Source organism: Parambassis ranga, chromosome 20, assembly GCF_900634625.1.
Source record: "Parambassis ranga chromosome 20, fParRan2.1, whole genome shotgun sequence".
NCBI lineage: Eukaryota > Metazoa > Chordata > Actinopteri > Ambassidae > Parambassis > Parambassis ranga.
In genome coordinates this window covers 13,908,340-13,919,604 of record NC_041040.1, presented here as the reverse complement: position 1 = coordinate 13,919,604, position 11,265 = coordinate 13,908,340, and the positions used below count along the sequence as shown (strand labels likewise).

The 11,265-nt window shown below is 41.7% G+C and overlaps 3 protein-coding genes and 1 non-coding gene across 5 annotated transcripts; 3 read left to right on the top strand and 1 right to left on the bottom strand.

Annotated features, from left to right (window-relative positions):
* The first annotated feature begins 83 nt into the window (after nt 1-83).
* gimap4 (GTPase IMAP family member 4) lies at nt 84-4,371 on the top strand. Of its 2 annotated transcripts, XM_028433489.1 has the most exons (3): nt 84-220; nt 785-1,552; nt 2,353-4,371. In XM_028433489.1, the coding sequence occupies exons 1-3, from the start codon at nt 190-192 to the stop codon at nt 2,355-2,357; spliced, it is 804 nt and encodes a 267-aa protein (XP_028289290.1). In that variant the 5' UTR covers nt 84-189; the 3' UTR covers nt 2,358-4,371. The 2 variants fall into 2 exon arrangements, with proteins under 2 accessions (XP_028289290.1, XP_028289289.1); XM_028433488.1 differs by lacking the exon at nt 2,353-4,371 and having other exon boundaries at nt 785-1,560.
* Nucleotides 4,372-5,300: 929 nt separating this feature from the next.
* On the top strand, nt 5,301-5,374 carry trnat-agu (transfer RNA threonine (anticodon AGU)). The gene has a single exon. It is a non-coding gene; the product is annotated as a tRNA-Thr (tRNA).
* A 289-nt stretch (nt 5,375-5,663) lies between these two features.
* cmbl (carboxymethylenebutenolidase homolog (Pseudomonas)) lies at nt 5,664-7,356 on the top strand. The gene is made up of 6 exons (XM_028433367.1): nt 5,664-5,818; nt 6,045-6,259; nt 6,352-6,459; nt 6,572-6,714; nt 6,788-6,879; nt 6,959-7,356. The coding sequence occupies exons 2-6, from the start codon at nt 6,045-6,047 to the stop codon at nt 7,136-7,138; spliced, it is 738 nt and encodes a 245-aa protein (XP_028289168.1). The 5' UTR covers nt 5,664-5,818; the 3' UTR covers nt 7,139-7,356.
* On the bottom strand, nt 7,345-11,100 carry cct5 (chaperonin containing TCP1, subunit 5 (epsilon)). The gene is made up of 11 exons (XM_028433365.1): nt 10,865-11,100; nt 10,379-10,439; nt 10,130-10,294; nt 9,797-9,995; nt 9,473-9,665; nt 9,059-9,208; nt 8,825-8,944; nt 8,488-8,673; nt 8,072-8,209; nt 7,800-7,980; nt 7,345-7,666 (listed from the first exon to the last, which is right to left on the bottom strand). The coding sequence occupies exons 1-11, from the start codon at nt 10,967-10,969 to the stop codon at nt 7,539-7,541; spliced, it is 1,626 nt and encodes a 541-aa protein (XP_028289166.1). The 5' UTR covers nt 10,970-11,100; the 3' UTR covers nt 7,345-7,538.
* Between the last annotated feature and the right edge of the window lie 165 nt (nt 11,101-11,265).

Sequence of the window (11,265 nt, the reverse complement as noted above, 5' to 3'; positions counted from 1 at the left end):
GACGTAGCTGCGATGCAGCTTTAAGGCGACGTGCGCGCTCCCGCGACGGAAATCCGTGTTTGGCAGACGATCACTTTGTGGCACAACACCGGTAACTTCTGTCATCAGTAGGAAGTCCTTCTCCGGCGAACTAGCCGCCCAAAGACAAGTAACAGCCAAATAAGACATATATCCAGTTTTAAACGGACCATGGAGGCTGATAAATCACTTCACACGACAGGTGAGACAAACAATAAATTGTTTTTGGAAGTGTAGTTACTTTGTGGTTTGTTACATTAATATAGGAAGTTTCCAGAGCTATTAAAATTAGCTTAAAGTTAGCACACTGTTTTCTGCCTAAACATACTAACCGGAATTTGACACGTTTCACACGTAGCAGCTAAAACGACTGACGTGTGTTTGAACTTATATTAATCCTTTATAAACTATAAAGGCCTGTTTGTCAAATAAATATTGATAAAGGCCATTAGTAGTTATTTAATTAGCTAAATTTTCCGTGTCGACCACGTTGGTGTTTTTAAGCTAAAAGTACATTTAAGTTTAGGAAAATCCAAATTGATGTACAACCAGGCATTTAGTTTAGAATTAAATTGTATGTTTTGTGTTTTATATATATGTTAAAACTGCGTTTTCAATAGTTAACTTCTGTCTCTAACATCCAAAACAAACACAATGCTCAGGACACCTGCATTGTTAATTGTCAGTAAATCACTGTAGTAATACAAATTCACTGTAAAACTGCACTGCTTGCTCACAGTGACTTCTGGTTATTCACTGACTGTAGCCAAAGATGCTTCTGGACCAGAAGAAGAAGCCAAAAAGACTGCAGCTGCAACCCAGCAAGCAAATCGTCTGCCTGAGGTTCGACTAGTGGTCATGGGCTGGAGGTGGCCAGGGAAGAGCCTGACAGGAAATACCATCCTAGGTAGAGAGGAGTTCCGCCTGGAACGAGCAGCTGAGTTCTGTGTGACGAGGCAAACGGAGGTGCAGGGGCGCCAGGTTACTGTGGTGGACACCCCAGGCTGGTTCTCCGCCCAGGATACTCCACCTTCTTACAAACAGGAGATAGTAAGAGGAGCCTCTCTTTGTCCTCCTGGTCCACATGCTTTCTTGCTAGTCATCCCTGTCGGCATGTTCACAGAGGTAGACCGTGCCCGCCTTGAAGAGCATGTGAGCCTCTTTGGGGAGCAGGTATGGAGGCACACCATTGTTGTGTTTACCTGGGCTGAGGTGTTGCGGACCATTTCCATCGAGAGGTACATTCGCAGGGAGGGCAAAGATCTGAAGTGGGTGCTGGAGAAATGCAAGCGAAGGTACTTTGTTATTAACAATAGCATATTTGGGGAGCACCCCCAGGTTGGGCACTTAATGGAGAGGGTGGAGAAGATGGTAGCTGAGGAGGGGCACTACACTCCAGAGGAGATGGTGAAGGAGAAGAAACCTCTCGATGAGAACCAGAATCCAACCAGAGATGTTCGAGAGCTGGGGGCCCGGCCGAAACAGAACTCTGGACTGGGTTTGTCAAAAACCATGGAGGTGGAGCCGCTTTCCAGTGAGTGATGATTGATCTCATTAAAAAAAAAAAATTGTTTCTTCTTCTTTTCTTAACCTATAAAAGTAGGATGTTAAAGCTGATATAAACAGTATCCTTATAATGATAATGACTCACATGACTGTTTAGAAAAGGGAATAAACCACCAAGCATTCTTGTTTTGATTTTACAGCAGGCAATTTGCCTATTTTATTTCAATCTCATTCTTAAAAACTATATATTTTCCGACACAACAAGCAGAAAAAGATTTGGAAAGGTTTGCAGCTACCTTTAGAACATAGTGCTTGTACTAAATGCTTCTTCATGTTCCTTGGTTAGTTCCTAGCTGTGTCTACTTATAGTTGCCCAGCTAATAGAGCTGCGAGCATGAACCAAAACAAAAGAATTGTTGGCTGTAAAACCAGACAGTGTGCTAATAGATTAATAAAAAGAGTTGAGCTGAAGGGGAAAAAAAAGTCTGGAGTAATTTCATCGTAGTTTTGTATTTGTTGTAGCTGCTTTCAGGAAGTAAAAGATGCCTTAAAGGCGGATGTACCTATCCATCTTGCTTCCTCATACCTCTGCTTTGTGGTATGCATAGAGCCCAGATCGCAACAGTGACTGTGCAGAATGAATCACAACATCTTATCTTTTCAGTGTGTCATTTCCATCTCCTGTTCCATAGCAACACACAAACAAACATCCTTTCTCTGTATTGACACTATAGTGATATCACAGTAAAATGCATGAGAGTTGAGCTTGTTCATATATAAACTGGAGTTTTGTTGTAAACTAATTGTGTGCTATGTGTTTGATTCTAGATTAACGAGACACTCTTGGCTGGTGGACCCTCTAACACACGACTGATGACACCTTCCTGACCGTTACGCGATAAGAACGCAAAGGGTAAAATCCTGATAGGTTACTGAGTACACATACTAGTGTGACTAAGTTTATTTATTTTTATAATCAGTCATGTTGGAAAGAATTTGTGCATTATTGACGTCTGACTATAGTCTTTCAGACGTCAACGAAAACACCCTGTTTTATGTTATACTGTCCAAAGTTTGATTCTCCTATTTTAATCTGATATGATATTTAAAAAAAGTAAAAAACTGTAATTTAAATCAAAGAAGCTGTGTACAGAAGGCACTTGTTATTTTTAAATCCAGTTTATACACTCCACTGGCAGAACTGCACTACTAAAATATCCTGTTGATGACTGTCAAGGGAGAAGGCTCCCATTTGTTGTGACCAAACTAAATGCTTTGCTTGTTCTGCAGTGTTTATCACACTGTTTTGTTTGTACAGTTGTATTGTGCTTGAGCAGTTATTGATTTTTGTGTGTTACCTTAAAACAGTTTTCGTTGCCTTTAAAAAGAGCTTTCAGATGTTATTATTAGTTTGTAGCAGAGGGATCTAGAGGGATATATAAGGAGATGAAGAGGTACTACATAGAGTCAGTAGTAGATTTTGAGTAGATAATATAAAAAATGGGGTTATTTGGTTAATTGGTTAGAACAATCAATGTCAGGTTTGTGATGGGTATGTGTTAATTAAATGTTTTTTGACATAAACCAAATTATCGAAGATATATCCTCACTATGTGCCTCCTTACACAGGGATGCACTTCTCTTTTAAGAAAAATCTTGAAGACAATCTAAATTTGGAGCTGTACAGTCTGTACAGGCAGCTGTGTTTGTCGGATGTGAGGTATTACTACATTGTGGTGGCACTTTATGGCATGAGTCTGACAATTTTCAGGAAATACAGAACACAAGTATTTACAAGCTGACCTTTGAACCAATGACTGAAGTGCCTTTCTTCTCTGTATATGTGAAGGCCTCTCTGTTCTCTCTGGGACGGTGTTTTAACGTGGGAATCCCAAAGCTTTGTTTCTTTCAGCTGCATTAAGAGCTCTCCACCAGGCAGCCAGATGAGACTTTAGCACCTTTTCTAGGTGGTGATGTGGAAGGGTCAACTGCTGCAGACAGATTCTTGATTCTTCCATGAGGAAGCTTGAACAAAGAGTTGCATAACTCTGAGTGGTTGGGTCACCTATTATGGACCCTCAAAGCTGCCATGTTCATTGGCAGAGCTTCACACAAGTACTGAATGTTTGCCATCCACACGTCCCTCTTCCACAGATCTATTACTGCTTACTATAGGCACTGCTACAGTTAGTTTGAATTAACCTGTGTTCAAATCAGAGCAGCTGAGTTCAAGAGCCAGAATTGTTTTGCCTTAAATATCACAGATAGGTTCTCACTCTTCCTACAGAGGAGCTCATGCTGCTTGCTTTCAGACTGTCTCATCAAATATTTATTCACCAGAATATTAAATAACCGACTTTAACCATATATACCATGTAGACTGTAGATCTTTGCATGTGTTTATAGTCACTTTAAGTGACTATAAACTGCACTCTCAGGCTTGTTCTATAATGATGTAACCTAGTAACCCAAAGCTGGTGCATTTGCTGACATTTAACACTGAAACCTGAAACATCTGTGCTGTAGACCTATTTGTGCACTATTGTCCTGGTTGAGTCATTATTCCAGAAACACATGCTACATATGTGGGTCGCATAATGAACTCTTTAAGGTGAGCATATTGGAGACATAAATATATATACGGCACTGACTGCTCTTAGATATGTGACCTCATATAACCCACCTTTACAGCTGCAGTTCTCTGAATGTGAATCAAGTTACCTTTAAGAAATTCATGAATGAAGGAGGTTCTTGTTTATTCTCTGTACTCCTGTAATAGGGTGGCTTTATTACTGAGAGCTACACTGTCTTTGCTTTCTTCAAATAAATGTGTATATTTTTTATCTACCTTATGTTTTCTGCCTTTTTCTTGAATGTGAAACATATTTAAGATTCAAAATGCTCCTTTTATTTGTAGAATTCTGTTTTTAAAGGCATTTTAGCAAGCTGATCCACACACTTAGAGCCGTTTAAAATGGGGCATACTCTGCAGAATGTTCAAATTGTTCTCAGCATGATTTGTGTCCTCAGAAATCATGAGAAAGGACCTTCATTTTGTTCCTGTGTGATTTAAACCATTATGATTACATTACATGGTTTTGTCACCAGCCATATTGGTTCTCCTGTGTTTTAACCCCTAAGCTTCATGTCAGGCGGAGTATCTAGTTTGCCCACTAGATGGCGGTAAAACCTCAGGTCACAGAGAGTTACAACTGCAGCAGCAACAGTATAAAGTTTATTAGGATAATGGAGTCAGTCTGTGAATACATAGACTGATACGTATATACGTTTGCTCCTGTTTGAACATAAAAAATGTTCCCATACAATATTTCAAAATCACCAAAAACAAACCAAAATCATACCAAACACAAGTAAAGGTCCAAGCAGTCAAAACATGAAATGGCACGGGTCCGGAGTAGACAAAGAAGACACGGATTGACACGGAAAGATAGAGGAGATATGGCTTTATTGACATATGCTGCCTTCAGGAGCATCGTGTAAATTAATCACTTTTCTACATATTAACTGTAAAGTCTAACTGTTTGTATAGTTTCATAATTAGTTTCAACTCATAATAAAAAACGTGTGCAGACAAAAGTATCTACTATATATTATACTACTATGGTCCGTATGACATAGCTACTTGTTGTAGGACTTGGTTTTACGACAGCTGAGTGCACATGCACGCAGCCATACCATTTGAGCTACAAATCCCACAAACCATTGGGGCTCAAGACCTGGCATCTGTATCTGGTGATGTCATCGTTGGGACCAGCGGCGCCGTGGCTTAGTTGGTTAAAGCGCCTGTCTAGTAAACAGGAGATCCTGGGTTCGAATCCCAGCGGTGCCTTTTGCTTTTTGTTGTTAAGCGGTGTTCGAAGCTCAACATGGCTGTCATCCCCCCGGTTGATGATTGACCCTTGAAACACTGCTAAATCCCTTTACCTAAAGTTAGCACGATACGAGGAAGTGACCAACAACCTACCTGCCACACTGGTACATTTAGAAAGCTTATACATTTTAAAACCATGGTATGATAACCCAACAATGGTTTAAATCGTAGCGAACGACACCATATTGACCGAAGAAAAATGAAAAAAATGGCCTAATTTTTAAGCCCTGATGGTTGCCGTACGATTATAACATACTTTTATTTTGAAGGCCGTGGGGCGACTTTAATTTTGCTTTTGCTTGTTGTGGGTCACGTGAACTTTACAATCACCGTCTTGCACTTCAGCTGAAAACATTTTAAGGCTCCGAAAACACAAACCGCTTCACAGAACATCGTAAAACGGTATGTCTGATCAATGTAAACTTGTTTAGTTGTGCATCCGGTGTCAGAAAAAAACCTTTGTGCAAAATGCTTTGTCATTGTGTTACGTAATTGTTTTTATAAGGGTGAAATTAGCTGCACAGGAACTTCAGTTACTTTTCCTCTCTCTCTCTCTGTGTGTGTGTGTGTGTGTGTGTGTGTGTGTGTGTGTGTGTGTGTGTGTGTGTGTGTGTGTGTGTGTGTGTAGATGGCAAACGAAGCCAAGCCTTGTCCCTGTGATATTGGTGATCGGATGGAGTATGGAGGCCTCGGCCAGGAGGTCCAGATAGAGCACACTAAAGCTTATGTAGTGAAACCGTCCTCTTCATCTGACAAGGCCGTTATTGTCATTCAAGACATCTATGGCTGGCAGCTTCCCAACACCAGATACATGGCTGACATGCTGGCTGCCAATGGATACATGTGTGTTCAACTTCAGCTCATCAGCTTTCTGCAGAGTGACAGCATTGCTGTATTAACAGTGATTTTCTTCTGTCATTTTTGTGTGTGTGCAGTGCTGCTGTTCCAGACTTCTATGTTGGAAAGGAGCCGTGGAGTCCATCACACGATTGGTCCAAATTTCAGGAGTGGCTTGAAGACAGAAAGCCAACAAACATAAACAAGTAAATGACCACAAACTCAGCTGGCTAATCAGCTGACAGCTCCTCCTACATGAGGCTTTTTTGCTTTACATGATCATATGTGGATTTTTTAATGGCCTGTGATCACATTTAGAGAGGTGGACGCAGTGCTGAGGTACGTAAAGGAGCAGTGTGGGGCCAGACACATTGGAGCAGTGGGCTTTTGCTGGGGTGGAGTTGCCACACATTATCTGGCCTTACAGTATCCAGAGATCAAAGCTGGAGTGTCTGTTTATGGTATGCCATTCATACAGAAGAACAGGTGATTTTGTTTCTGTAAGTTAGCTTTATGGCGAGTTTCACTGTGCAGGAATAATTCGGGAGAAGGAGGACAGGTTTGAGCTGAGGAGCCCTACACTGTTCATCTTTGGGGAAAAGGATGAAGTTATCCCTCTGGAGCAGGTTGGTATGCAACCACCCTGTAGCACATGAGAACACTCCTGACCAGCCTTTACAGATGTTCTTTCAATTCTGTGTTCAGGTGTGTTCCCTTGAAGCAAAGCTGAAGGAGAAGTGCACCGTGGACTACCAGGTGAAAACATTTCCAGGTCAGACTCATGGGTTTGTGCACCGCAAGAGGGAGGACATCAACCCTGCAGACAAACCCAGCATCCAGGAGGCCAGAACAGACATGCTCAACTGGCTCAACAAGTACATGTAAATGAAAGTCAGAGGCCGCATACAACATCGAATGTGCCTTTTATCAAAATATAAATCTCATAGGCTAAATGAACAATGTAGCCAGGCCACTAAGCGACAGTATTTCAAATTGTTTTACAATCCCAGATTATGTGAATACAGTGTTTTGTCTTGTTAATCTATCACTGTGTCTATGCATCATACCTTCAAATAAAAGCCCAAACATTCTTGAAATTTCAACAGACCAACATTTTAATGGTGACGTTGATACTACAACAGCTTGGACATTTTGCGTCAAATGATAAATAGCAATATGCAGTGCGGTTTGGACATGGTTCTCAGAGAAGTGCTAAAAATCTCAGAACAGGCTCATTTCAGAGCCTGGAGGAGCACGCCTGAGGCTTCTTATGTTGAGGAGGGCCTTAATCCTCGACCTCTCCCGGGCTTCGAATGTCATCTATCTTTAGGATCATTTTGACAACTTGAGTAGCCAATAAGATCTGCTGCTTCTTGCCAATCAAGGTCTCAATCACATGTTGCTGCTTCATGTCTGTGCAGAGACAAAGAAAAACAACCAGTTAAGAAACATAACTTTGTTCAAATATGAGGTGCAGTGTTGCTACTGATTAGGAAATAATCTATAATGTTGACAAAGACTACCAGATAGTGCTGTGGTTCCTTACCATTGGTGTTGTGGTGCAAACAGTCAATGCCAAGAAAGGGGTTGTTCTCTTTGACTTGTTTGGCTCTGATCTCTGTCATGGTCTGGATTGGGTTCAGGCCACTGTTCTCTGCCAGTGCCATTGGAATTACTTCCAGAGCATCAGCAAATGCCCTCATAGCATACTGTTCCAATGATGGACACTGAAAAGGAAACAAAGTGACATCATCAAGTTTATTTCAAGTTAGTATGTCTCAGTGGTTTACTACACTATACGTCTCTAGTGCCTCTTACCTTATCTGCGGCCTGGTTGACAGCCAGGGCACATGCAATCTCTGAAGCTCCACCTCCGTACACAACACGGTTGTCTCTGACCAGATTGCGAATAACACACAGAGCATCATGAAGAGCACGCTTGGCCTCCTCAATGATCTGTTGAGATAATATAAATAGTCAACCAAAGGAAGATGTGTTGATGAAGATTCTCAGTCATCCAGGCCGTAATACCTAGAGAAGATTGAAGCAAGGCGTCTGGACTTGTAGAGTTTACTTGAAGATGTTTCGCTGCTCATCCAAGCAGCTTCATCAGTTCTGTAAGAAAACTCTACAAGTCCAGGCGGCTTGCTTCAATCTTCTCTACGTATCAACCAAAGGAAGATAAATCAAATTAATGTGTAATGCAAAGGAGTTGAAATCGCATCGGCCCTTACCATTTTGTTGCCTCCACGGATGAAAATGGTTACAGCCCGGGTGTTTTTGCACTCCTGGATAACCAACATGTGATCCTTTGTAGTGCCAAAGGAGATCTCCTTCACCACACCAGCTGTGCCGAGCTTCTCTGGTGTAAGCTCACAGAACCTGGGCACAATACGGCCTCCTGTGGCTATCGCTATCAACTGCAGAGAAACCACAAGTGACATCATTTAGTGAATAACATATCTAAAATTGACACTTTGTGCTCATTAAATTGATGAAGGCTGTGAAAGTATCTTGTTCAAAAAGTAACTTTACAGTCAGTTGTTCTCTGACTTGACAAACAGCTCTCACCTCAATCTCAGGCCCTCCGACCCAGCGCACAGCAGGCAGCTCATTCTGCAGCAGGAGGTGGTTGGCCTCATCATCAAAGCCCCACTGGCAGATAGCCAAGTTGGCACCATTGCCTTTGACCTAAAATGAAAAAAGAAAAAAAGGTGACAGCACATGCACTAAAATCTCTTCTTCTGTGACCAAATACTAGTTAAATAACAACATCAGTAGCTAACTGATTCATGAGGTACTAACCTGTTGGATCATCTCCTCAAACTTCTCTTTCTCATATTTCTGGAGGGCTTTGTAGTCCTCCACAGAGGTCACATCCAACTTATGCTTGGTCTTAGGCTTAGGAGGCTCAAACGGGCAGGTTAGGATAGCAATTTTAACATCCTTCAGAACCTGAATGGTAGCAAAGAAAAAAACTCAGTAGGTCAAATAATACAATTAAGCTATATTTACATGAATTGGACTCATATCTACAATTATATCTGGTAAACAATTCTCACTAGAATGTGCTTAGGTACTTGGGATATTTTTGTGATAAGTTATACTTTAATTTGGCCGTATGAACTGCCAACCATTTTTATTCTGTGTGATCAAAGATATGTCACATTAATTGGACAGAGAGCTGCTGACATCTGGAGAATATTCCTTTGATCGTACCTTGGGCATCTGAGGGTGGCTGAACTCCTTGTCAACTATGACTCCCTTGATGAGCTGTGTGTCCTCCAGCTTTCCGCCCACCTTGCCCTCCATCTTAATGAGCTCAAAGTCCACGTCTTTCCTCTCCATGTCAGCCACAGTGAGGATGGCATTTACTGCAATCTCTGCCATCTGTCTGTGGCACCGGTTTATACTAAAAGACAACAGAAACTTATTTGTAAGTGTTTCACATCTTGTCACAAGGGAGAAAAGTACTATATAACTAAAATATAAATGAATGTGACATATTTTTATCTAATAATGCAATGCATCCTGCAGACTTACACTTTAGATCCCAGCGTTGTCATGGCTGTCTGGATGAGTGGTTCTGTGTTGTTGGGATCAAAGGGGAAGGTCTCTGCTATTTTGTCCAGCTGCTCGATGGCAATGCATGCGGCCTGATCATAACCGTCAGAGATCCTGATGGGATGGATCCCGCGGTCCAGCAGCTGCTCAGCCTGCTCAAGAAGAGCACCTGCCAGCACTTGAAGAGGCACAGGAAAAACAAAACAATGCCTAAGTTTAGGTGTAACACACATTAACATACACCAAGGCATATATACTGTACAACACAGTACAGATCCAGGGTTACAGTTGTCACAGCTATTTTTTGCGTACCAACAACTCCAGTGGTTCCATCACCAATCTCATCATCTTGGGACTTGGACAGCTCGACCATTAGTTTGGCAATCTGGTGGTCCACATCCATCATGCTGAGGATAGTGGCTCCATCATTGGTGACCGTTACCTCTCCATCCTTGTCAACCATCATTTTGTCAAGTCCTGGACACACAAACGGGAAATTGTTATGGGAAAGTACTAAAATCATAAATCTATTGAAAACATTTTAGCTTTCTACACACTCACCGTTTGGTCCCAACGATGTTTTCAGCGTTGACGCGACTGCCTTTGCTGCCATAATATGAGACTACAAAACAAAAACACGTCCATGTCAGCTCACAGTTTAAAAAAAACTTTTCATTTCAAATTCCAAAACAAGTAGAACATAGCGTCTGATAGAAATGTTGAGTGGGGAAGTGATTTGCAGAACGGATGACCATTTTGGGCACAGCCTTGTGTAGAAGGATCCATCGCCTAACGCATCACCGAAAGCACATGGGCCTCAGTATTAGCATGACTGGCTAATCGCTTGGCTAATGCTAAGTTGTGCACTCTGCAAACTACAAACAATTATGCCTGCCTGTAACGTTTATGGTTACAATCATAAGCATATACAGTAACACATATCGTTCCGGCTGCATGTATCAAACTCACACAACAGCGTGTCACCCAACAGCGTATTAGCAAATTGACAGCGCACATGTAACAGCTTCGCTAGCTAGCCCATTGTACCTTCAATGCCTCAATTCCCGACAGCCGTTTCTTCCTATCCTGGTCTTTAATGATAATGAAAGGCCTTCCAAACTCATCGAAGGCAAGTGTCCCCACACCGCTCATGTTGACCGAGGAATCGAAACACGTAATACGTGTTTAGACGATAAAATTATGAGTTTCAATGATGAAATTCTGGAGTGTTGCTGAGCTACGGGTCGCACGGGTCTGCCGGCGACTTCTGGAAGGCTCCACGGGCGGGGAGGGCGGAACCAAGTGGCGAAGTGCATCCTGTTAAACGTTTATACACAATTTTATCCAGTGTGACAATACTCAATAAAAGAGTTTTTTAAATGATTATGTGAATTTTCTTTTGCCCAAACTTGCCACGTAGCATCATTTCTTTTTCTTTTCTTTCTTTT